At 50.0% G+C, this 25,484-nt stretch overlaps 1 protein-coding gene across 1 annotated transcript in view; it reads left to right on the top strand.

The window, feature by feature from the left end:
• Positions 1-25,484, top strand: part of TIMMDC1 (translocase of inner mitochondrial membrane domain containing 1) — a 78,237-nt gene that overhangs the window by 33,535 nt on the left and 19,218 nt on the right. Inside the window, exons 5-6 of the mRNA XM_078655879.1 lie at positions 6,924-6,991; positions 14,583-14,661. Coding sequence (XP_078512005.1) covers positions 6,924-6,991; positions 14,583-14,661 — 147 coding nt within the window. The remainder of the gene's footprint in view (positions 1-6,923; positions 6,992-14,582; positions 14,662-25,484) is intronic.

The following is a 25,484-nucleotide window of genomic DNA, read 5'->3' as shown; positions in this document are numbered from 1 at the left end:
GATCACGCACTCTTCTTAGTCTTAAGATGAATCTCTCTCTTTCGGTCAGTCTATCTGCCTACCCAAACGCTTCCTTAGGCTTCCAAAATCATCTGCTCTGTCTCCTCCCCGGGTCGCTGTCCCTAATACGAAATCACATTTCCAATAGGAACGCCCCTCGGGACGCCCCTCACGTGGTATCGATTCTGGCGGTAAACTCCATGATGATACTCTTCGAGACCCTCGTTAAAGTTGACCTTGCTTCCCAGGCTTCTTCTCCAGCGAGACAGTACCCCCTAAATTCCTGAAGACTCCTCCAGGCCTGTGCCTGGCTCTCTTGAACAAAGGGACTGTTCATCACGGTACTGATTAGGACTCCTCGCACCTGCAACAGACACATGTATGGTGGGCCTCAAATTCCAACGTCCACCATATCTTAGACCATAAAACATGTGAAAGGATTTACAGTTAGTGCCTAGCACGACTTTCCCCCTAACGAGCACATGTAAATCAAAGGAATGACTTTGTCTTTTCGGGCCTTTCAGGAATACATAGAACGGCTTCTGCTCCGCTGAAAACATTTAATTTCTTCATTTAAACAGTATTCTAACCAACACCCTATAATATAATGTAACACATCTATATAAAACATATATTTCAATTCTATGATTAAATACTTTGTAAAACAATGTTATGTCCACGTTTCATGTAAGTGTAGCAGCACTTTATCTTTTACTGTGAATGGCCATGCGGCCTACACATCTTCATTGGTTTGTAAGGTTTCATCTTCCTTTACACACAGTCACTTAACATGAGAAACGTGAGGTTTCATATCATTCTAACATTTCTACATTTAGTTTTCACACTACTATGAGTATGGCTACTCTTATTTAAACACTCGCCATATTTCACTTCTATGTATAAAAACACTCGTGTGCGATATATTTAAACTAATACTACGTGCTTGTAAATATGGTGCACTTATACATTTTTTCAGATTTACGCTCTCTCGTGGCTCCTGATCACATATTTAGAGCTGTGACGCAATAGCCAGAAAGTATAACAGTGAAGGTTGCTTTAGAATGTTGAGTTTGCAGTTACACGCAGAAGATTAAAGACGTGTAATATTAAGCTGTGTGTGTGGCGTTGTCCTTGTCGGATCGCCCGGCTGAGAAGACGCTACAAATGCCTACGAGGATGGGATGTTCCAGCCATACTAAAATCTGACAAAGGGCCACCTTTTAATAGGTGGGAGTTAAAAGACTTCTTGAAGCATCTGAATCTAAAGCATCAAAAGAGCACCCCTCTGTGGCCACAGGCCAGCGAACTGGTTGAGCGATTTAGGAGTACACTGAAGAAAACCATGCAGCGTGCTACCCTTGAGAAGCTTAATTTACAAACTGTATTAAACTTTACATTGAGAGTTTACCATTCAGCACCTCATTCAACCACTAGTGAAAGAATGGTGACATTGATATTCAGGAGAGTATTGACTACCAAGATACCTCAGTGGACCTATCGGAGAGAAAGAGATGCCTATGCAACTCGTACGAATGACTTGGTTCAGAAACAAAAGATGAAGACGTGCTAACCGAAGATTAATTGGTCTTCCAGAGAGGAGATAAAGTGCTTGCACGTCGGAATCCGAAAAGAAAATCTGATACTCTCTTTGATGAAGAACCTTTGCAAGTGGTGTTGACTAAGGGACATATGGTGACTGGCCAGGGACATGGGAAGTCTATTACCAGAGATTCTTCTCACTTTTCCCGTTCACCAGATCTACAGGTTCACCAGATCTACAGGTTGAAGGAGGGAGTGATTCTGAAGCACCAGTGACTGCTGTTGCTTTCCACCATCGCAGGAGATCTTGAATTTTGATGGTGCAATCGCTTTTGGGCCCCTGGGGGGCCATTTTTGTTACCGGGGGTCAGCAAAATCGCCCCCTGTAACAAAATCGGCCGAAACCGGCCCTCGCAAACTGCTCAGCTGCACTCCCCCTCGCCCCTGAGCAGTTTGCCAGGGTTGCTCTTCCCAGTCCGGCCCTGCTGGTACTTGACGTCAGATGACGTGCATCAGTATTATCTGTCTGTCTCCAAGCCCATAAGAGCTCCCAGCTGCTGGCACTTCCACACAGATGACTTGTATCAATATTATGTCCCTGCTCCAATCCCATCAGAGTGCACACTTGGCACTGGACGCTATGGGCCCTCAGCCCAAGCACGCTCCCGTTCAGTGTAAAGTTTCCATCTGGGACAAACTTTGAAACCCTTCGCCTCTGCTGCCACCTGGCAATGATTTCATGGAAGTGCACACTGTGTCTGACTGCTGGTGTCACTCTCGGGTGGGCAAGAGAGACGCGGGTAGAATGAGCCTGAGGGAAAACTTATTTATTATTTTATATAGTCATTTATTTATTTTGAGGAGAATGAAGTGACTTCCTTATACTGAGGGCTCGCTCTATTGTGACTGCCGACTAACCAGATTGTCACAGTTTAGTTAGACTGACCCCCTGACTTTCTTCGAAGATGAATCCCTTCTTGCTGGACATTCATCGTGCATTGCTCCCGATTAATCCTTTCTTGCTTACATGAATCATTTGCAGCAAAGAATGAATGGACTTCTGGGTACATTATTGCTGAAAATTAGTTATTTATTCCCTGAGATTAATCAATCACTCTGGAGATAAATATTTATATAGAAGAATCTATAGCACCCTATATAACCAAGTTTGTAGCCAGTGGCCCCTTTTCTGCTGTTCGCGACTCCTGTTATTGTTGATCGACCCTTTCTGCTGTGAAACTGAAAGTATAATGCGGGAGACGAGTCACTTAGTGCAGAAGAAGAATCTATTAAACTGGGCGATGAGCCCTTTAGTTCCCTTCACGAATACTTGAATTCTGATGATGTGAATGTTGTTCCTCAGTGTAGATGAATCTTGAATGCCAGGCCTTTCTTGCTGGCAGAGAATCATTGTTTCATGTCGGTGCATCCCTTATTCCAGTAAATTAAATATTCTGATGGATATTTCTAACCTTAGATTTCTCACCTTCAGAATATTCCCCGGTGCCAGACTGGATCCAGAGAATTCTGCAGCAGTCATTGCGTATAGCACCAGGTGGCCCTGTGTGACTCTGCGGGGACTCCATACTGCCCTGGAAATGGTGGCGCAAAGCGGCATACAGGCACCACCACTGCATGCTGGAAACTTGTCGGTCACTTACCAAAGACTCCAAAAGATTTTTTTAGTGGGAGCCAGGGAGGATATCAGCCCAAAAATGGAAAACTACCATACTCAACAGTTGCTTTGACTGCAGGATACATATGTCTGTCATGGACCAGCACAACATGTGGCTTTCGTGCTTGGACTCCGGCCAGAACTTCTGTGATAGCCGCGCCATCGTGCACAACTAGGCAATCAAGAAACAGAAAGCGAAACTTTGTTGCCGAGCACCAGGAGATGTCGTGGTTGAAACAGAAGTCCCACTCAAAGTTGTGGGTCATTCTCGCTTGAGGTTGGTAGCACTTGACGTCCATCCCTGCTCAAAAACTTCTGGTAAGTCTAAATCTTGCCATAAACTCATGAAAGCCAAGCAGGACTCGATTCCTTGACACCACTTGGAGTCCGGTGAGAAGTCACAATGGCATCAGTCAAACAGTCATTTTCTTCCAGCTTCTATTGACTTTGATCTGGTCTCGGGGTGCACCAAATTTCTCTAGCCATTGTCGACTGAACAGCACATGCACGCCTTCAAGGAAGTAATATTGAAGAATTTCCCAGATGCTGCCAGCTCCTTTTCAGGAGCCCCTCAGTTGGGCCATCACCTGATGCCAACGGACTTCTCGAGACCCATTAGTGGGCCTCTACCGGCTCCGGTCCTGACTTCCACGGTGGCACGAGATCTGTACCAGCTCCTTTGTGCTGGCACTGGTAACATTTCTGTCAGCACCGGGCCCAGATCCGATGCTGGTCTCCAACCTAGAGCTGAGGTCAACCCATGCCAGGCTATCAAATTAATAAAGTGCCACCAGTTGTCAGCCAAATTCCAATCCTCAGCCTATCCTTTGTTGCCTCGTGTGGCTGTGATTCGGTTGTGATTCGGGGCGTATCAAATGCCCCCCATGGCACTCATGAAGTGGACAATGTGCTCCCCCTTCACCGCACTGATGGTGGGTTGTATCTTGATTTGCAAACTGCCAGTGGACTAAATTGATCCCTGAGACCGAGCCTGGCAACACCTGGGCCACCAGTGGATGAAAGGGCCTCTTCCGGAATAGTAGAGTGAAGAGCAGCAGCAATGTTGGACCTTCAATTGACCACCATTGAAACTAAGGTGAATTGTTATGACAGATGCGTCAATGCTTGATTTTGGGGGGGGAGTTAACTGAGAAGTGGAGTTCAGAGGACTTTGCTCGGGGTGGGGAGGTTACCTGGGAGGTGGAGCTCAGAGGACTAAATACCAGAGCAGACGAGCGGAGCTGGCACCAGCTGGCAGACCACGAATGCTGTTTGTTCCCGAGGTGCCACAGGACATTCTTGGCCAGTGGGTAGTTCCTTGGCTAGATCTATTTGTACCATCCAGAAGGTGTTTTATCAAGGCTTCGGCACATTGGAGTTTCCTCCAGGACTGCCACTAGGAAAAGCATTCAATTTCCAAAGACATGCAGAACTCCTGTACACACTCCTGCCGCGCCTCCATCTGTGTGAGCTGTGAGACGAGCCATGACAGGCTGTGCCCAAGTCATCTTAATAGCCACGGACTGGGGCAAGAGAGCGTGGCACCCAGAGCTCCTCAGCGCATGCCCTCTAATCCGCCTACCCCTTTGGAACGGCTTCCCCTCTCATAAACATTTATTATACAGCGGTGAGATTTGGACCCGGTCTTAGTATTTTTTTATGCACGTGCTGTTTGAGCCCATGAACAGTTGCTGCTACGAGTACTGATCCATCATTACATCGTCGCACCAGGTACCTGAACTCAAGGCCCTCTCAGTGCAACCTCCCTACACCATCTCCTTTCTGGACAATTCAGTGCTGAGGACCTTGGGTTCTTCTTGCCCAAGGTAATATCTCCTTATGTCGGCCAATCGCTTGCTCCACTGGCATTCTTAACTCCTCCACATCCTTCAGTAGACGAGACGAGTCTACACTGGCTCCATCCTGAGATGTTCTTGAGCTCCTCGATTGATCACACTAAAGATCGCCATTAGGATCTGGTCTTTGTGAGCTTTTCTGCTGCAAGGAAAGGGAAAGTTCTGCCAAAGATAACCCTATCAAGGTAGATTGCCTCTTACATTAAATTCTGCTCTGCACTGGCAAAGAAGCTAGTCCCAGAAGGACTACTTGATCTTTACACCCAATTAAAGGCCACTATGGCTGCGTTGGCGAGAGGAGTACCAGATCTAGACGTCTGCCAGGCCTCGATGTGGGTGATTCTTCACACATTTATGAAGCTCAATTGCCTTGCACGTCTGGACCGACGTGAGGTCCACGTTGACCCGTCAGTCCTGCTGGACTTACGGATGTGAATCCACTGCTCAGACGCTTCATCTTTGGGAGGTACTGCTGTAGCATCTCTTCTAAAGATGAGGAATCTGCGGTGAGAACTATCCGTCTGAAGGACAAGGTACTTACCTTTGGTAGTACTCTTTCTAGTGGACACTGTAACTGCAGATTACTCGCTGCCCTCCCTCCTCCTTCCTCTGGGGCGTGGACTTCTGAGCATCATAATAGTGTCTCAAGTTAGTATGCTCCGCATCTGAGGGTGCAGAAGGAGAAAGTCAAGAAAGTGACATCTGTGCTTAGGTGGTGCTTATGTGCGGCTCAGCTCCATCACTTCCAAGGTATTATGGAGTCATCGCAGAGCCACATGGCGCCACCTGGCAGCAGGTGTGACCATTGCCGTAGAATTCTTCACACCGTCTAGCGCCTAAGAATATTGTAAAGTTGAGGAATCTGTGGTTAGAGTATCCACCAGAAAGAGCAATACCAAAGTTGAGTAACTTTGTCTTTACTCTTGGAGATCAAATGAAGATAATTCCTATGATTCATTTATTCCAGTAGATGAGACTTTATCATTGTATGTTATGCGGTGCTGCACTTTTTGTGTATCAGTGTTCACTAGTCTCTTGAACTCTACGCTTTTGCTCAGGTGGTTAATGCACTTGCTGAAAAGATCCTGCCATCTGTGCTATGGATGTATGGAACCTTTCTGCTTTTGTGCCTTCAAATGCCTGTGGCCTGTTTTATATTCTCCAGGATTTCATGGCTGATGCTGTTTTTATAACTTAAACGTGCTTTACTGATGCCATGCAACATATCAAGCTTGGCACGTAAAACACAGGCCACAGGAATAGCATGACAGAAAGACGCAGGCTGCACAAAGGCACTACACAAATCGTCTGCATGCCTATGTTCGTAGGTTAATGTATTGCAGTCAGATCTTTTGGCTTTGTCAATGCTTGTGTTTCAGAATGCTAATTGGTTAGTAACACATTCTGAGGTTTTGTTGTTATGTCTGTGTAATGTACATTATTGCTTTTGAGCTATTAAAATTGCAAATAGCTACTAAGACCAAACCCATTGATTCATAAAGGAACAGTTTTTACATTCCCTCTGTGTGCTCTGGAGGAATTTATTTCAACTTCCATAAAATGAAATCGTTTGCATGATCTGCATTAAGTCTGGGAGCCCAGTGTCCCTCTCTCTGTTGCTTTCTAGCTGTGCCATGTTTTTCCTTGTGCTTCCTACCCTCTATCGCTGTTATGTCACTTCCTACCCTCCATCGCGGTTAAGTAACTTACTACCCTCTATCGCTGTCACGTCACTTCCTGCACTCCATCGCTCTTACGTCACTCAGCTCGTGGATGGTACCATGCTGATTTCTAATAAAACTCTCCTTGTGACAGAAGGTGCAGCTCAGTCCTTTCTCTCTTTCTCGTTACAGTTCTGTCAGCCTGGGCCTGTCGGTGTACCGGGACAAGAGCTCCCTGTTCCACTTTGCTGCTGCAGGAGGTGAGGTTTATGCTCTAATTCCACATCTCTGCTCACAGTTGGCAACAAGACAGTGTTTGAATTCCAGATTGATTTAATGTGGATGCCTATGCACACTCTTTGTTCCTCAGCTGGGGTAGATCTGGAATCAGGGAGCCTGTCCTTCAGCCCCAGAGGCAAAGTGTAGGGTTGGACGCTGAGGTAAGGGAGCACAAGCAAGGGTTAGTGAACCCCCTTTGGTGGGAGACCAGTGTCAGATAACCAGGGTGGACCAGAGACTGGGTTTTGTAAAAACACCGTTGGAGTGGAGGGAATACATAAAGATTGAGAAAGGACATGGGGTCTGAATAATAGGACTGTCTGAAAGGACAGGAGTTTGAGAGAGAACATATCCCAAGGGAAATTTCAGGAGGGGGTGACCATGCGGGGATGGGGAAGGAACAGGAAGATGAACATTTGGACTGTAGAGTGTCTCTTTGTGAGTCAGCAGTGAAGAAGTTTGCTGAACGCTGACATGCCATGAGTGAGTGGGCTGGAACAGTGTAATGTTCCAGAGGGTACATTGGTAGTGAGGGTATGAAGGGGGGGGTTGGGTTTAAGATGTTCTGAGAAATTAACCCAGTTGGGGAAACAGAGGCTTGCTGAAAGTGGATGTGGACTGTTCCTTTTGGAGCAGGACCGAGGCTGATTTGCATACAGCTGGGTCTAATCAGAGGTGACACGGTATGCAAAATAATGATGTATTGGGCTGCAGCCCCATGTAATCACCAGTGGGTGAGATACATTCAAGCGTTCCACCCATCACTGTTCTGTTAACTTCAGTGTGAATCTCTACGTGTGACAAGTATGCCCAGACGCGGCTCCCTTTCTCACTGAACCACTGGAACCAACTTGCACCTAACTGATGAGCTTCAATCAGGGCACAACTGGTCCTGGGTTGCTTGTGTTCTGGTTCAGAGGGGACCTGGCTCGGCAGTTCAGGCTGGACTGTCCTTTTGAAGCGGGACCAAGGCTGAAAGCTGGGTCTAATCTGAGGTGGCATGGTGTGCAAAATAATGATGTACTAGGATGAGGCTCCCAGTAATTATCAGTGGCTGAGATTAATTCAAGCATCCATCCATCGCGTTTGATGCCCGAAGTGTGACTGGCATGCCCAGACATCTCTCTCGTCCTCACTGTGCTACTGAAGCCAACCTGCACCTGACTTGCGAACACCAATCAGGGTGAGAAGGGTTTTGTTACTGGTGTTCCAGCTTAGGGAGGTCCTGGGTGGACTGTTCCGATTCGAGCCGGTCAAGACTGATTTGCGATGGACTGGGATACGGCCTGAATAATCGCTATTTTGTTTATGAAAGTGGATGTGGGGGTACTGATTAATATGGTGAATGGCAGTCAAAACGAGACGCACTGAATTGTGGCACAGCAGCGCAGATGTTACAGAGTGGGTGGATGAAGTGTATGGGGGTGGGGTGAGGTCCAACAGTGGAGGGAGTGCAATGTGAGTGAAGTACAGCAGTACAGAGTTCACGGAGTGGATGGATGAAGAGTATGGAGAGGTGAGTTCCAGCAGTGGAGGGAGTGCATTAGAATGTAGCATGCAGTTAATTGAGATCATTTCATAAAGTCGTGACTAAGGATTATTTTAAGAAATGCTGAAGGACCAGAGCGAGCAAAAGGGTACAGTAAACATGAATAAGTGCAACGGGATCAGCTTCATGAAATGGTCCAGGGCACACAAACAGTAATGTTGCAAGGTGAAAGTATTATGTGATGTGGCTGGGAGGTGCAAAAAGAACAATTGATGGACAGAATGCAGAACAAGGTCATTCATTCACTCACCCCAGTACAGAGATCTGGGCCTAAATCCATCGTTTTTTTGCTCACCATGCCATTCCAGTTTGGACCCAGCCATATGCAAATCAGTCTTGACCCTGTGCCTCATGGGAACAGTCCAGCCCGAACTGCCAGACCTGGTCCTTCCTGGACTGAAAATAAGCATCATAGGACCGGTTTTGGGCTTTCAGCCCTCATCAGCCAGGATAGCTTGACTCTAGTGGCATGGAGAGCATGAGTCTCCCGTCGAGCATACCCGTCCCACTCGTGGCGACAAATGCAAAAAGAACAATTGATGGACAGAATGCAGAACAATGTCATGCTTGTTTCCGGTCCAGGGAAGACATGGCTTGGCAGTTCGGGCTGGACTGTTCCCATGAGGCACAGGGTCAGACTGATTTGCATATGTCCATGTCTGAACTGGGGTGGCGGAGTAAGCTAAAGAATGATGATGGATTAAACCCAGATCAGTCGACTAGGGACGAGTGCTTGCAATGTTCAACACTCCGTCCATCATCCCCTTTGGTTTTGCTTTGTTCGCCCTAAGTTGGCAGGGTATGCCCAGACGTGGGTCCCTTGCTCACTTTGCCACTGGATTCAAGCTAGCCTGGCTAATGACGGCTGGTTAGCCAGAAACCGGTCCCAGGATGCTTGTTTCCGGTCCACGGAAGACATGGCTTAGCAGTTCGGGCTGGACTGTTCCCATGAGGCACAGGGTCAGACTGATTTGCATAAGGCCATGTCTGAACTGGGGTGGCGGAGTGAGCTAAACAATGATTATGGATTAAACCCAGATGAGTTGACTGGTGGGAGGGCTTGCAATGTTCAACACTCCGTCCATCATCCCCTTTGATGTGGCTGGAAGGACCTATCTTATAAGAAGACCACAATACACAAAAGTGGACCTTGGATTCTCTAACAGCAATTCTTAGCTTACCCTGGTAGAGTGGCAAAGAGCAGTCAGGCTTAGTTAGAGGAATGTGTGTAAAGCATTTTATGCACCAACATTCACAATAAGTAAATGACATGACTCGAAAGAAACCCGACACCAAATTTTAAAAAATAGATTGTATTTTTATATAAACATAGACATCAAATGAACTTGATACTTTGTATATAACCTGAGTTAGTTAATTTCAAAACCTTAAACAATAAATAAATGCAGGTGAAGCTGTCAAACGTTTACCATTGAAGTCAATAGGAAAAGCACAGTTAGCACTGCGCTAGTTGCAGGGCGAGTTCGAATTAACCCTCCTGTGGTTAATGTTCTGTGAGTCCCTAGACCAGGACTCAACAGTCGTCATTTTGTCTTACCACAGTACTGAATGGGAGACGCGTGAGCTGTCAAAAATGCAGCACTTCACAAAACCACACTTGGCGATTGAGTTGCACTCCACCCTCTGAGAATAGAGGCATTTGGGGGGTCCCAGGACCCGGGTTCAACAGCTGGATTCCTCCTACCTCGCTTGGCAGCTTCGGGTGCAGAGGTAGCTAGCAATTGTCAAACACCAGGCCGGTCGCATGAAAGATGCTTTGCCACACACTCGACGACGACACCTTCACGATGCAGGGACACAGCAGCAGAGTCCTTGCCGACATTGGTCGCTGTGAGTTGCTATCGGGCTGGAGATGTCTCTCAAGGGGCGATAACCTCACTGGTGGACACCAAGCCTTGACTGGGGCAAATGTAGTCCACAGTTACTTCAGCAGCTGGAGGGCGACAGGAGTAGCAGATTGAAACTTGGTGAAAGCTTAGCTACTACTACGGGCTTCCAGGACACCACTTCTCTTCCGGCTCACTCTCGACAGGCCCAGCGGGGGTCACAATTCTTGTCATGCAGCACATCGATTTTCCTGCGGCTTGCAGGGGTCTGGTCCCACCAGTCAAGGGGAGTCTGCTTTGGTTTCTGGCGTCTTGCTGGGAGCAATGAGCTTTTGCCACAGACATACGTCAAACACACAGTTCCAGTATATGGTCTCTTCTGGGCACTTAAGTGTCGTATCTTAGCACTGCGGCAGAGTCCAAAGTGCTGTTGTCAGTAACAGCATCTTCTCTGTGTTTCTTCACGGAGTCAAAGTCAGAACTGAGGTTCTAGTGGCAGGGGTGCCCCATAAATCCTAGATTTAGGGGTGTCAAGGGTGTCGGAGACAGTGGCCAATGGGCTACTGGGTCCAGCGGCTAACCCACCCCTGGGGTGACACCATCCTGTGGGTGTACATCACCCCTCTACCCAGAATCCACTATTCTAGTGTCTGCCAAAATGGCAGAACCCTTCCGTGGCTGTACTGACCTCCTAGCCCACCTTAAAGGTGTGGCTAGCCTTTTGAAGGTGTACGCCACCAGACTCTCGGCGAAGCCCGCCAAGACACTGGTGTACAAAACCTTAGGTGGGCACCCAATCAGGGCGGAAGCTATGTGCATGCCAGCTCATCCTCAACATGAAAATCTTGTTGGGGGAGGGGGGGAGGGCGGGGGAGAAGCACAGTGTTTGACACCAAACACAACATAATTTGGTGGTACCATAATGGAGCTGGTGATCTCGAGTTTGCTTGGTAGCCCATGTTATCCTATGGACCGCCGGTTACTTACAGTAAACCTTGTTTTACAGGGTTACTGTAGAGATATAGATATGTGTCCAAACATATATATCTACACCTTGAATATAACACACCCTACCTTCTGGGCTATAGGAGGCCTACCTTCAAGGTGACTTACTTGCATTAAGATATTAACAAAGACATGGCCGCACAGGGTGTGTGCAGGGTCTCTTCAAGCAGACCGGCTGCTCGTGGATGCTGCTGTGGCAGACCTGCTGACACACTTTTACTCGTGTCATACAGGGTGCCACAATAAAGTGCTGCAAACCTGGTGACCCCTTTTAGCTCCCGTGCCCCGAGTACCACTGGTACCATATACTAAGGACTTACAAAGAGTGATAAGTGCATTGCCAGTTGGGTGTACCAGTTCACAGTTACCTTTTGGGGAAAGAGCGCTGGCACTGGGGCCTGGTTTTGTGGTCCCTGTTCACTATCACAGTCAAAAACCAGCATCTAGCAGTTCTAATGGGGGCCAAACGTGTGTGGGGGGCTTCTGCAAAGATGCCCAGTTGGCAACAAGTGCATTAAACATGATTAAGTGCAGTGAGTTCACTTCATGAAGTTGTCGGGAGTGGCCTCTACTACCTGGACGGTATGTAAAGTTAGACTGGTGCTCGGTGCTACCGCACAAAATTGCACCAAAAGTGAACAAGAAGTGGCCTCTGTGACCGCACATTTGGAGTAACCGAAATGGTCACACATTTTTTATGCAGTTGAACAAAAACGGCCTGTAAACACTAAAATGGGATCGTTATCTTCAACATTTATGGCATCTCAACCTACACGTAAGCCATGGCTTTGTTTTGTGACTGATTTGCGAGTGATTTATTGTGCAGCAGCTGTGGTCTGCTTCAAAGAGCACAAAGAAATCTAGGGAATAGCTTAAAAGTGAATTTAAAGTCTTAGAATTTGTGCTTTTACCTTTGACTAGACAGCACAATATTAATATTGTATTGGAGTTGAATACCTACAATGCATTTATAGGTATTAGATAGTAGCTCGCTCCCATTGGTGACATGAGTTAAATTGAGACTTTCCCTATCAATTAGAGCACAACCGGCCAAATTTACAACAACATAATTAATACTCTATAGATAGCACACACTGCCCCAGTTAGTTCAATTTTCAAGCCATTTGTTTACGGGATTAGCCAGATAGCATTTGTGACAATTAATCATTTCCCTGGAGCGCACATTAAAACGTCTGAGAGAAACCCATATCCGGGTGAGGACCTAATAGGGAACTGTATTTAACCTAGCTAGGATACGCTCACCAGAAACGAGTTCCCTCACACCACGTTACGATAGGACAGCTTATATGCAAATAGAGCTACTTGGCAGTAGCGTGCTCCCATTGGCCTAAATGACAGCCACTCTATAGCCAATCACCATCAAGCAGGAAGTATTTGAGAAGAGGCGTGGGTTCACTCGCAATCTCTCATTTGAAGAACAGACACCCGTAGTGAAGCAAGGCTACAGCAAAAACAGGTAAGAATCTCCCCAACAGGGCTCCGTTTTAGAGGCTAGTCGTTAAAATCTTTGCAAACTCGTTTTTAATTAGAGTTTTATTCTTACCTCCCTAGGGGATACGACTATCCAAAATACCCCGTTTTCAACTAGAACAAGGCAGCACACCGCGCCTTCGTAAACGTTTTTTTGACAACAAGTGGTCCACATATATTGGTAAGAATTCGATAGAGTCTTTACTTATGCCCATGTGTTCTTAGTGTAGCACTCTAGTTACCAACATAGAGGTACATCCTTAAATGGGTTTCTTTTCCCAATTTCTATTTCCACTGTAGAATGGTTCACTTAGCCCATCCCCAGAATTGGCCCAGCAGCACTCCCTGACGTTTGCCAGATATAACGGTCGGCTAATTATACAAAAACGTCCACAGATCGACGGACCTGAACTAAATTCTACAATCGTTATTGGATAGGAATGACTATAATAGTCCGCAGGTATGTTCCTTTCAATATAGACCTAGAATATAATAGGTCCTAAAGACAATTCATTATAGAATTAATCAAGTGGGTACATGTTCTTCCCTTTGTAGATGGTATAAACATCTTTTGATTACCTGAGAATCACAGCCACTTCAACTTATAAGAAACAATACGTTAAAGAAACATACAGGTATGCATATACTGAGAGGTTTAGAGATAAGGATCTATGGAAAGGAAGTTTTTTCATTAGCCTTCCCCACAATATAGTACTAACCACTTCCCTAGTTCATCCACTAAACTAATATCCCATAACATGGGACCTTAATTTAAAATCAAGCCCCAACAATTGGTCGCAGTAGTGTCTAAAAGCATAAGGTGTAGATAACCTCTAAGCTCCAAGAAGAAATAAGTGATGTTCCAACTTATTCTCCGTAAAGCACTGTTTAGATGACAGCCAGATTAGAATCGCTGTAGTAGATGGAGTTAATCTGTTTTTGAAAATTAGATATCTAATTTCATGTATATCCATCTTAGGAGACCTATGAGGATCCAACTGTATGACAGACAACGAAAATTACAGTCTTGATAAAGGTGGCACCGAATCAAACGCAAATCCACCGAAACGCGTCGACGCAAGCTTAAGTACAATTCATGTTGTTCCTCCCTGATGCATATAAGATTGTGAGGTTATAACACCAGGGCAGTTTGAAACTTTTTTTGTGAATGTATGCCTTGTAAAACTTTCAAATTTTATGATTTACATTTTAGTTTTGTCTGTCCTATATTTTTGTGCAGGTCACAAAAAGATATATCTGTTTTTAATTGTGTGTTTATACTATTTTATAAATGTATTGTAAGCTTTTTTAATATCTCAATAAATTGTTATGTACTTTGAATGTTGTTTATATTCTTAATTTGAGGAGCAAAATTTCACTTTGTTATAGCTAATGTTTTAGCTTTCTGTGCACATTACCCAAGGGAATCAATCTGTTTCTTACTTGGAGTTGAATACTTGCATTAGCTGAAGCGTTGATCTAAATTAATTTCTTCTCCAAGATGTGCATTGACTGTTCCTCCTCTGACCCCATTACCTGCCCTAACTTTCCTCCTAGGGAAGTGAGATGAAGTCAGGCTGAGGGTCTGAAGGTGTTTGAAAGGAGGCGGGGGTCAGTCTGTGGCTTCTTGTTACTTGGTCGTACGAAGACCTTCATCTTAATTTCCTTTTTGTTTTTAAGCGGTTACAGGAGGCCTGTTCCGGCTCAGTCTAGGTCTACGCGGCGTGGTCGGTGGCACCGCTCTTGGAGTAATACTGGGGTAAGTCTGGGTGAGGTCTGAGCCTGTGCTCTTGGGGTTTGAGTAATACTGGGGTAAGTCTGGGTGAGGTCTGAGCCTGTGCTCTTGGGGTTGGAGTAATACTGGGGTAAGTCTGGGTGAGGTCTGAGCCTGTGTTCTTGGGGTTGGGGTAATACTGGGGTAAGTCTGGGTGAGGTCTGAGCCTGTGCTCTTGGGGTTGGAGTAATACTGGGGTAAGTCTGGGTGAGGTCTGAGCCTGTGCTCTTGGGGTTTGAGTAATACTGGGGTAAGTCTGGGTGAGGTCTGAGCCTGTGCTCTTGGGGTTTGAGTAATACTGGGGTAAGTCTGGGTGAGGTCTGAGCCTGTGTTCTTGGGGTTGGGGTAATACTGGGGTAAGTCTGGGTGAGGTCTGAGCCTGTGCTCTTGGGGTTTGAGTAATACTGGGGTAAGTCTGGGTGAGGTCTGAGCCTGTGTTCTTGGGGTTGGAGTAATACTGGGGTAAGTCTGGGTGAGGTCTGAGCCTGTGTTCTTGGGGTTTGAGTAATACTGGGGTAAGTCTGGGTGAGGTCTGAGCCTGTGTTCTTGGGGTTGGAGTAATACTGGGGTAAGTCTGGGTGAGGTCTGAGCCTGTGCACTTGGGGTTGGAGTAATACTGGGGTAAGTCTGGGTGAGGTCTGAGCCTGTGTTCTTGGGGTTGGAGTAATACTGGGGTAAGCTGGCTGAGGTCTGAGCCTGTGCTCTTGGGGTTGGAGTAATACTGGGGTAAGTCTGGGTGAGGTCTGAGCCTGTGCTCTTGGGGTTGGAGTAATACTGGGGTAAGTCTGGGTGAGGTCTGAGCCTGTGCACTTGGGGTTGGAGTAATACTGGGGTAAGTCTGGGTGAGGTCTGAGCCTGTGCACTTGGGGTTGGAGTAATACTGGGGTAAGTCTGGGTGAGGTCTGAGCCTGTGCTCTTGGGGTTGGAGTAATACTGGGGTAAGTCTGGGTGAGGTCTGAGCCTGTGTTCTTGGGGTTGGAGTAATACTGGGGTAAGTCTGGGTGAGGTCTGAGCCTGTGCTCTTGGGGTTGGAGTAATACTGGGGTAAGTCTGGGTGAGGTCTGAGCCTGTGCTCTTGGGGTTGGAGTAATACTGGGGTAAGTCTGGGTGAGGTCTGAGCCTGTGCTCTTGGGGTTGGAGTAATACTGGGGTAAGTCTGGGTGAGGTCTGAGCCTGTGCTCTTGGGGTTGGAGTAATACTGGGGTAAGTCTGGGTGAGGTCTGAGCCTGTGCACTTGGGGTTGGGGTAATACTGGGGTAAGTCTGGGTGAGGTCTGAGCCTGTGCTCTTGGGGTTGGAGTAATACTGGGGTAAGTCTGGGTGAGGTCTGAGCCTGTGCTCTTGGGGTTGGAGTAATACTGGGGTAAGTCTGGGTGAGGTCTGAGCCTGTGCTCTTGGGGTTGGAGTAATACTGGGGTAAGTCTGGGTGAGGTCTGAGCCTGTGCTCTTGGGGTTGGAGTAATACTGGGGTAAGTCTGGGTGAGGTCTGAGCCTGTGCTCTTGGGGTTGGAGTAATACTGGGGTAAGTCTGGGTGAGGTCTGAGCCTGTGCTCTTGGGGTTGGAGTAATACTGTGAATCCTTAGTGCGCTTGAGTCTAGAGTAACGATGAGGTAAAGTCTTAATCTGATTGTGTCTGAATTGTGTAATGAGAAGACGAATGCTTAATCTGCATACATTGTGAAGAGTGCAATATTGAGGTGACCCCCATGGTCTGGGCTTAAGGACGATGTGAAAGCGAGGTGAATCCGTAATCTCTGTTCCTGTGGGAGGTGTTATGATGACATCAATCCTTACTCTGTGTGTTGTTTAATGGGACGAGGAATGGTCAATCTGTGTATTTTGGGGGTACAGTGATGATGAGGTCATTCTTAGTCTGTTCTTGGCGGTGGAGTAATCCTGAGTGTTCAGTACCATCTCTCATTCTATTCTCTTACGGTGTCTGTTTAGAGATAGTTATCAGGGGTAACGCATGGAGCTGGATAAAATCTTTTTGGCTAGTGAGAGGGCAAGCAATTTGGTTTACTTCTTGACCAGCAAACATTTATCTTTTGGGGTACCACAGGGCTCCTTTTTGAGCCCCACATTGTTTAACATCTACGGGCCTCCTTAGTCAACTGATAGAATCATATACATGTTTTTACTATTTTGTATGTTTCACTTTTGCCCCAAGTTCTACAAACGTGCCCTCCACTTTTAAATCTTGTCTGAATGTGCCCTGCTCTGGTTGTGTGATATCCATCTGCAAGGCATTGAGGGAAAACCGAGATTGTCCTTTTTGGTCAAGCGAGAGAGCATGGGATGAACCATTGCTGGCGTATTGACTTTCCTCCTTCTCCTGCTCCTGCAGTGATAGCTGATGGTTTGGTTGTTAAGCTGATGATAAACTGTCTTTCCAACCCCACATATTGTCCACAGTTGGGACCTACTTTGACTCATTACGTTCTCTAAGAAAATTTTATGTCGGGACTGGAGGCGAGGATCATGCTTTCCTTCTTCGCTTTAATATTTGAATCCTTGACACAGCAGCCATTAAACATCAAAACAAAACTACTTTTCCCACGAACAGCAGGGAAACAGCAAAGTTTGTAAGTCCTTTCTCAGTCTCTGCAGCCAGGTCCCAATTTGTTCCTCTGCTGCTGCCCATATCTGAAAGAGACACGTTAGTATTAGATTCCTTACCTTAGAATATCTCCAGGCGTCAGACTGGATTTGAAATTTTTGCGTAGCAGTACCCTTGCGCGTCGTCTGCGGCTCCGCGTCCGTCGTCGGCGTCGTGGGCGCCGTGATGACGTTGTCGGAGTACTTAGACGCCGCCTCCGCGTGCTGACGTCAGTTCTTCTTTTTTCCGCGCCAGCAAGCGCAGATCTGGAAAAAGCAGTAACCCTAGTCAATTTTTGACTAACTTTTTTGATCACTTTTTGATTGTTCTCAAAGTCTCTCGACTCCGAACGGTGCCGTAGGGATGCGCCGTGAGAGGTCCCGATCCCATGGGAGGTCGAGGGACAGGTCGCGGGCTCGGAGCCACCACAGCTCCGAGGGTAGGCCGCACTCCTCCGGGTCGAAGTCGTCGTCAGGTAAGCACAAGAAGTCCAAGCGGCGTCATCGCTCTTCGGACTCCCCCCGACGCTCGCGCGATGCGGCCGGGGGTTCGGGTGACACAACCCACGCGGCTCCGTCGGAGTCGCGGGCGCCGCGTGCAGCTCCACACCCTCCGGTCCCTGGGCTGAACGCGTCGCAGGAGGAGATCGAGCGCTTCCTCATGGCCATGAGGAAACTCTCTCCTCCGGCGGGCTCCGCGGCGCCTTCGGGCCCAGCGGACCCGTCTGGGGCCCCTAGCGGGTCGGCGGCTCCGGCCCCGACGCCGTCGGGTGCTTCGGCCCCGACGCCGCCGACGCCTTCGGGCCCGGCGCCGCAGGTCCCCACTATCCCGACGCCGCCGGCGCCTTCGGGCCCGGCGCCGAGGGGTTCAGTTGTCCCGGCGCCGCCGGCGCCTCCGGGCCCGGCGCCGCAGGACGCCGCTGGACCTCCTTCGGGATCTGGTTCGTCGCCGGTGGATCTTACGACCTCCCCGGCGTCGGACCCGCAGGTGTCTCCTCCGGCGCCGTCCTCGGGCGGCGCCGTCCCCGGTTCCACCTTCGTTCCTGTTCAGCCGTCGGGACGGCCCCGATGGGCGCCGCTCCAGACGTCGTTTCGTGAATTTCACTTTTATGAACAGGCCCCATTAGTTGAGAACCCTGAGTTTCAGGAGATGGGTGATGAAGAGGACTGGGAGGGGTCTGAGGACCCTCTGACCACGGAGTGTCAGTCTCATGAGGACTGGACAGGAGACCTTGGGGAGGCCAGTGGCCTGGACACCTCTCCAGACACTGGTTTTGTCTCCCCTCCTACCGTGGCTTCGGAGGAGGGGGCAACCTATAGTGTGGTGCTGATGAGGGCTGCCAAGGCCTTGGGCCTTGAGCTCCCCGTCGCGGCCGTGAGGACTAACCTCCTCACTGAGGTCCTTAAACCGCAGTCAAGCTCGGCCGAGCCTCTGCTGCCCTTTAATGAGGCCTTGACCGACGTTCTTCTGGGCACTTCGTCCAAGCCCGCTACGGGTTCGCCCGTAGATAGGAACGTGGCCAGACGCCACCACCCAGCCCCGGGCGACCCATGTTTCCTGTCCACCCACCCCACCCCCGAGAGTCTGGTCATCCAGGCCTCTAATTCCCAGACCGCATTCCCGTCCGCCCCGCCGGACAGGGAATCCAAGAGGTATGAGCAGTATGGAAAGAAGATATTCTCATCCCTTAGTTTGGGTCTGCGGTCTTCCAACACCGCATGCCTCTTGGGCCGTTACACCCACTCCCTGTGGGATACGGTCGCGGATGTGCTGCCAGAGTGTCCGTTGGAGGTACGGGCCAAACTCGGCCAAGCCCTTGTGGAGGGCCGGGACGCAGCCAAGTATTCCATTAGGTGTGGGCTGGATACCACCGACGCGCTAGGCAGAGCGATGGCAACGATGGTGGCGGTCAGACGCCACGCCTGGCTGAGGTCCGCCAAATTTTCGGCAGATGTCCAGAACACACTCATGGACATGCCGTTCGATGGCCGTCGCCTCTTTGGCGACAAAGCAGACCATGCGCTCGAGCGCTTTAAGGACTCCAGGGCTACGGCCAAGTCCTTGGGCCTCTCGGCCCCGCGCCAGCAATCGGCTGCTTATCACTCCTTTCGTGGCCACGGAAGGGGTGCGCCCACACGTGCCGCTAGCCACGCTCCGCAGGGCAATACCCAACGCGGTGGCGGCCGTGGTAACCGCCGTCCAGGCGGTAGGGGTCAACGGCGAGGTCAGTCCACACCTTCCCCCGCAGCATCCACCTCTAAACCCTCCTAGTCCGTGCTTTCAGGCCCATGTGACGCCAGTGGGGGGCAGGGTTCGCCATCACCACCTCCACTGGCGCACTGTCACTCCGGACAGGTGGGTGCTGCAAATCGTCCGAAGGGGCTACTCCCTCCCCTTCGAGGCGACTCCTCCAGCCATGCCACCGCAGAACCACCGTGTATCGGGGGATCATTTGCGACTTCTGCAGGAGAAAGTTACGGCCCTCTTGGCCAAGGGGGCCATCGAGCGCGTTCCTGGGCCAGAAGTAGGGCGTGGTTGCTACTCCCACTACTTTCTGGTGCCCAAGAAGGGCAAGGGGGGCCTGCGCCCTATCTTGGATCTACGGAACGTCAACGGCTTCCTCCGGAAGGAGAAGTTCAAGATGCTGACACTGGCTCAGGTCCTAGCTGCCCTGGACCCAGGAGACTGGATGGTAGCGTTGGACTTGCAGGACGCTTATTTCCACATCCCCGTCCTGCCGGCCCACCGGCGCTACCTGCGGTTCACGGTTGGCCACGAGCATTTTCAGTTTACCGTGCTCCCCTTCGGCCTTACCAGCGCCCCACGGGTGTTCACAAAGGTGATGGCGGTGGTCGCAGCTCATCTGCGCAGGTTAGGGGTTTCAGTCTTCCCCTACCTCGACGACTGGTTTTGAAGGCGGGCTCGCCCCAGACAGTCGTCAGCCACCTCCAGACTACGGCAGACCTCCTGCACCGGCTGGGGTTCTCCATCAATGTGCCAAAGTCACACCTGTGCCCCTCTCGGAAGCTCCTCCTCATCGGAGCGGTTCTGGACTCGGCGCAGTTTCGGGTTTATCCACCCGAACAGCGGGTCTGGGATATTCAGGCTTTGATTCCCATGTTTCAGCCGTTATCCCGGGTCTCGGTCAGGTTGACGCTGCTGCTCCTGGGGCTGATGGCCTCCTGCATCCTTCTGGTGCATCACGCCAGGTGGCGGATGCGGGCTCTGCAGTGGGACCTGAAGTTTCAGTGGGCCCAGCATCAGGGCAATATGTCTGACCACGTCCTGATCTCGGAGGGCACTGCGAGACAGTTGCAGTGGTGGCTCACGGACCGCGATTGGGTCTGCGGCAGATCCCTCTCCCTTCCCCAACCGGAGCACGTAGTTGTGATGGACGCGTCCCTCCAGGGCTGGGGAGGCCACATGGGAGAGGCGGAGATCAGAGGCCTCTGGTCTCCGGCGGAGGCCCGGCTCCACATCAACCTGTTGGAGTTACGGGCGATTCGTCTAGCACTGAAGGCATTCCTCCCCTCTGTCCGGGGGAGTGTAGTGCAGGTGTTCACGGACAACACCACCGCCATGTGGTACTGCAACAAACAGGGCGGGGTGGGGTCGTGGACCCTATGCCTGCAGGCTCTATGCCTCTGGCAATGGCTGGAACATCAGGGCGTGACCCTGGCGGTTCAACACCTGGCAGGTTCTCTGAACGCCAGGGCGGACGAGCTCAGCCGTCGGTGCATGATGGATCACGAATGGCGTCTGAACTCGGACGTGGCGCAAGGCCTCTTTCAGCGATGGGGAGAGCCTTGGTTAGATCTATTCGCCACCGAAGAGAACGCGCAATGTCATCTGTTCTGCGCGTTGGAATTTCCAAGGCGGCACTCGCTCGGAGACGCTTTTCGTCGCGAGTGGAGTTGCGGTCTGTTGTACGCCTTTCCGCCTATACCACTTCTGCCCAGAGTGCTGAAGAAGATCAAGCGCGACCGGGCCCAAGTCATCCTTGTGGCTCCGGACTGGGCGAGAAGGTACTGGTATCCAGAGCTACTCAGTATGTCAGTCGATCCCCCGGTTCGTCTGCCTCTTCAGGAGGACCTTCTGTCGCAGCAGCAGGGGACGGTCCTCCACCCGAACCTTTCCAGTCTCCACCTCCATGCTTGGAGATTGAGCGGCGACAGTTGAGGCCATTTGACTTGCCTCCTGAAGTCTGTAACGTCATTCTGGCAGCCAGGCGTCCCTCCACGAAGTCGGTATACGCCTGCAGGTGGAACAGATTTGTGGCATGGTGCACAGCAAAGGCTGTGGATCCTTTTGCTGCCCCTCTTTCTGAGGTTCTTCTCTTCCTTCTTTCTCTTGCCCAGCAGGGCTCTGCTCTGGGCACTATCAAGGGCTATCTTTCTGCCCTTTCAGCCTTTCTCAGGCTGCCTGATCAGCCTTCTTTGTTCAAGTCCCCTATTGTGAATAGATTTCTTAAGGGCATCACACACACGTTTCCTCCTGTTCCGTTTGTGATGCCTCAGTGGGACTTGAACCTGGTTCTTACATTTCTGATGTGTGCTCCGTTTGAGCCGCTTCACAACTGTCCTCTTCGCCTTCTGACTTTGAAGACTGCTTTCCTGGTTGCCATCACCTCTGCCAGGAGAGTGAGTGAGCTCCAGGCCCTTTCTTGTACCCCACCTTTCCTTTCTGTCCATCCGGACAAAGTGGTGTTACGTACCAAACCTTATTTCCTGCCCAAGGTTGTCACGGCCTTCCACATCGGGCAGTCTATCACCTTGCCAACCTTCTTTCCGCCACCGCATCCCTCTGAAGAGGAAGAGCGGCTCCACCATCTGGACCCAAAACGTGCGCTCTCATTTTATTTGGATCGCACACGCCAGTTCCGGGTGGATGACCAACTCTTTGTTGGTTACGTGGGCGCTACGAAGGGGAAAGCGGTACACAAGAGGACCATCTCCTGGTGGATCATCCTGTGTATCCAGGCATGCTACTCCTTGGCTAGAAAGGAGCCTCCTGCTGGATTGCGGGCTCATTCTACCCGAGCCACGGCGACTACAACTGCCCTGGGCCCGGGAGTGCCCTTACAAGACATCTGTCAGGCAGCTACGTGGGCATCGCTGCACATGTTTGCAAGACACTACTGCCTGGACAGCCAAGTCCGGAGGGATGGCTTCTTTGGCCGTTCCGTCCTCCAGGACTTTCTGGTGTGATTATTGGTTCGCAGACCCACCACCGGGGTTGGTATTGCTGGGGTATCTATTCTAAGGTAAGGAATCTAATACTAACGTGTCTCTTTCAGATGCACAAGTTACTACTTGTGTAACGATATATCTGTAAGAGACATTAGTTAGTATTAGATTCCTTACCGACCCACCCATCCTCCCCGTTCTGCGAACCAATGTCTAGGGTTAGGGTTGTCCCCTTTCAGGGCCCTAGTTTCAATGGCACCAGTGTTGGTTTTTAACATGGCTCTGTGTTTCTGGCGCGGAAAAGCTGTGTCTAAGAACTGACGTCAGCACGCGGAGGCGGCGTCTAAGTACTCCGACGTCATCACGGCGCCCACGACGCCGACGACGGACGCGGAGCCGCAGACGACGCCTACCGACGCGCAAGGGTACTGCTACGCAAAAATTTCCGGATCCAGTCTGACGCCTGGGGATATTCTAAGGTAAGGAATCTAATACTAACTAATGTCTCTTACAGATATATCGTTACACAAGTAGTAACTTGTGCTTTCCATCTTTCTTCACTGCTCAGCAGCCAATTAAGTAGTGTTTTTGATCTCTCCTGAATGTGTATTGTTACGTAGTTTATTGAAAGGAACGTGTTAGGCTATTTTGAAAGGTCCTTGTGGGCATTTCACTATGTGCTGTTTGAAACAGTTTGCCTTGTCAATAGGTTTTGTGCCACGCTCACGTGCTTAGTTATTGGCTTCGGTATTTTGACTGCTTCTGGCTTTGCTTGACGTTTCTTTCCAGGTTCCAACTTGTGGCCACATGAGCCCTTCAATGCTCCTTAAGTGACCTGTTCCCTGCTAGTTATCATGCCACTTGACGGGGAGACGTTCTTTTATTAGCCAATACAGCGTTACTCCGTTATTTCACAGTTCATTGATGGATAAATTACTTTTGGACCATAGGGGGCTCTGTGGGCAGGCGACACTCTGGCTTTGCGGCGCACGTCTCCCTCATTTTGGGAGTTAAGTGCGTGCCGTCGGAGCCTTGAAGTGGCTGAGCCTTGCCCCGCTGTCCAGGGTGACGCCTAGAGATAATTGGGTCTGTAATGTCCCCTTACTTTATTATTGATGGCTCGCTAGAGGTCTGTATTGCAGTGCTGGTAGTTGGTGACTCCCTGCGGGGGTCCGTATTGTGAGGCTTTGCAGAGCCTATGGTGGGCACACGGTCCCAGACATCTTGCTACCCTGTGATTTATAGCTACAGGTGTTGGTGTCCCCCAGGGCTTGCTCCCTTCTAATTGTGTGCCTTTGGCCATTCACATAGTCTGTGCCCCCACCCAGCTTAAAAATAAATACATTCTTGGGTGTCTTTGATCAGGGCCTCCTCAGCCCCCAATCTTTCAGGCCTCAGGCCTTTATTCTAGGTTCCTGTATCTCCTAGTGCCATTCAGTCGGGCCACCTGAGAGACCTTCACCAGCAACCTATCAACAAAAGAATCGCCTTCAAACTCCTCACGCACGCCTACAAAGCCATCCACAACGCCGGATCTGAATACCTCAACCACAGCCTCTCCTTTGACACTTCCAACAGACATCTCCGCTCCGCCCAACTGGCCCTGGTCACCATCCCACGGATCCGTAAGAACACGGCTGGAGGAAGATCCTTCGCCTACCTCGCTGCGAAGGCCTGGAACTCTCTGCCTCTGCACCTCAGGCCATCACCATCGCTGCCGCAATTCAGGAATGACTAAGAGCTGCCTCTTCAATGAACCCCAGATCTAGCGCCCCTCCCCTCCCTCCAGTGCCTAGAGACCCTCACGGGTGAGTGGTCCCGCTGAACAAGAGAATTGATTGATTGAATCTCATCAAGCCACTTACCAGAAGGGGGACTCATTGTCCTTTCTACAGTGGGACAAGGACTTCTACGAAGCTGTAGATTCCTCGATTTATAGGGTGGTAAATGACCTTATGGGCCCTACGGAGCAACGCCTCATGGACCAGATAGCGCAAGAGTGTGCGAAGATTGCCCAAAGTGTTGCAGTGGCCCCAGCTAAGCCTCCGCAGGACGCCCCATGGGGGTGGGGATGGGGGATACACTCCACTCAAGAAGAAGCGGGAGGAAGGGGTTGACATGGACACTTTTGAGCGCCTCTAACATGCTTTTTAACCCCTTACCTCAGGGTGGCCCACTTCAGTTGGCAGATACCCATCCTGATCCTCCCTGCCCCAGTACTCCTGATCTAGGGGACACCCCTGGCACGGATTATGAAGCAGGCCCATCCTGGCCCTGGTGCCCGGGGTCGGATTCTGCCTCTGCACCCCAGGGTGCCTCAGCCATGATCGACCCTAATGACATTATCCATCCCAGGTCCGCAGAATGGGTGTAGCAGAGAAGATGGGCAACTATGTGGCCCCTTAAGAATTTAGAAAAGGAGGGCAGCAATCGCTGTAGGGTGGAGTGCCCTCGGCCTTCTCTGGAGGGTAACCTAGCCTTTACTTCGGACATCGATCCAAAGGTGGCGACATTCTTGGCAAAAGTTACCAAAGACCCTTAAAGGGCATTGACAGGTCCTGGCGTTCATGCCAGGTCAAACTGGTCTTACACGATAGGCCCTATGACTAAAATCTTGGATATGGCCTAAGAAGACAAGGCCTCAGGTTCCCTGATAACACTGGAAGTTCTTTCTAACTAGACCCAGCGTGCAATTGTGTGTCTGGGAAATATGAATTGTGTGCTCCCTACTGAGCGGCGCCGCTCCTTTTGACTATTGTGGATTCCATGCTGGGGGATCTGGCCTCTTCAGAGGCGGGAGCAGTTGCGCAAGGGGAGGGGTTGTTTGGGGACCCCTTTGTTAAAGAATTGTGTACATTTGTGGTGACATAATGTCACTTGAGGCACAATCCAATATAAAGCGAGTGTTCACTCCCCATGTTTTCTCTGTGGCCGGTCGAGGCAGGGGCCGCTCGTCTGACGGTTTATTCTATTGTCCACCGCCTAAAGGGCAAGGATCTGGGCAGGGACAGTATCAACCCGCG

Source organism: Lissotriton helveticus, chromosome 8 (genome assembly GCF_964261635.1).
Source record: "Lissotriton helveticus chromosome 8, aLisHel1.1, whole genome shotgun sequence".
Taxonomy (NCBI): Eukaryota; Metazoa; Chordata; class Amphibia; order Caudata; family Salamandridae; genus Lissotriton; species Lissotriton helveticus.
This window is presented reverse-complemented; position numbering and strand designations above follow the sequence as displayed.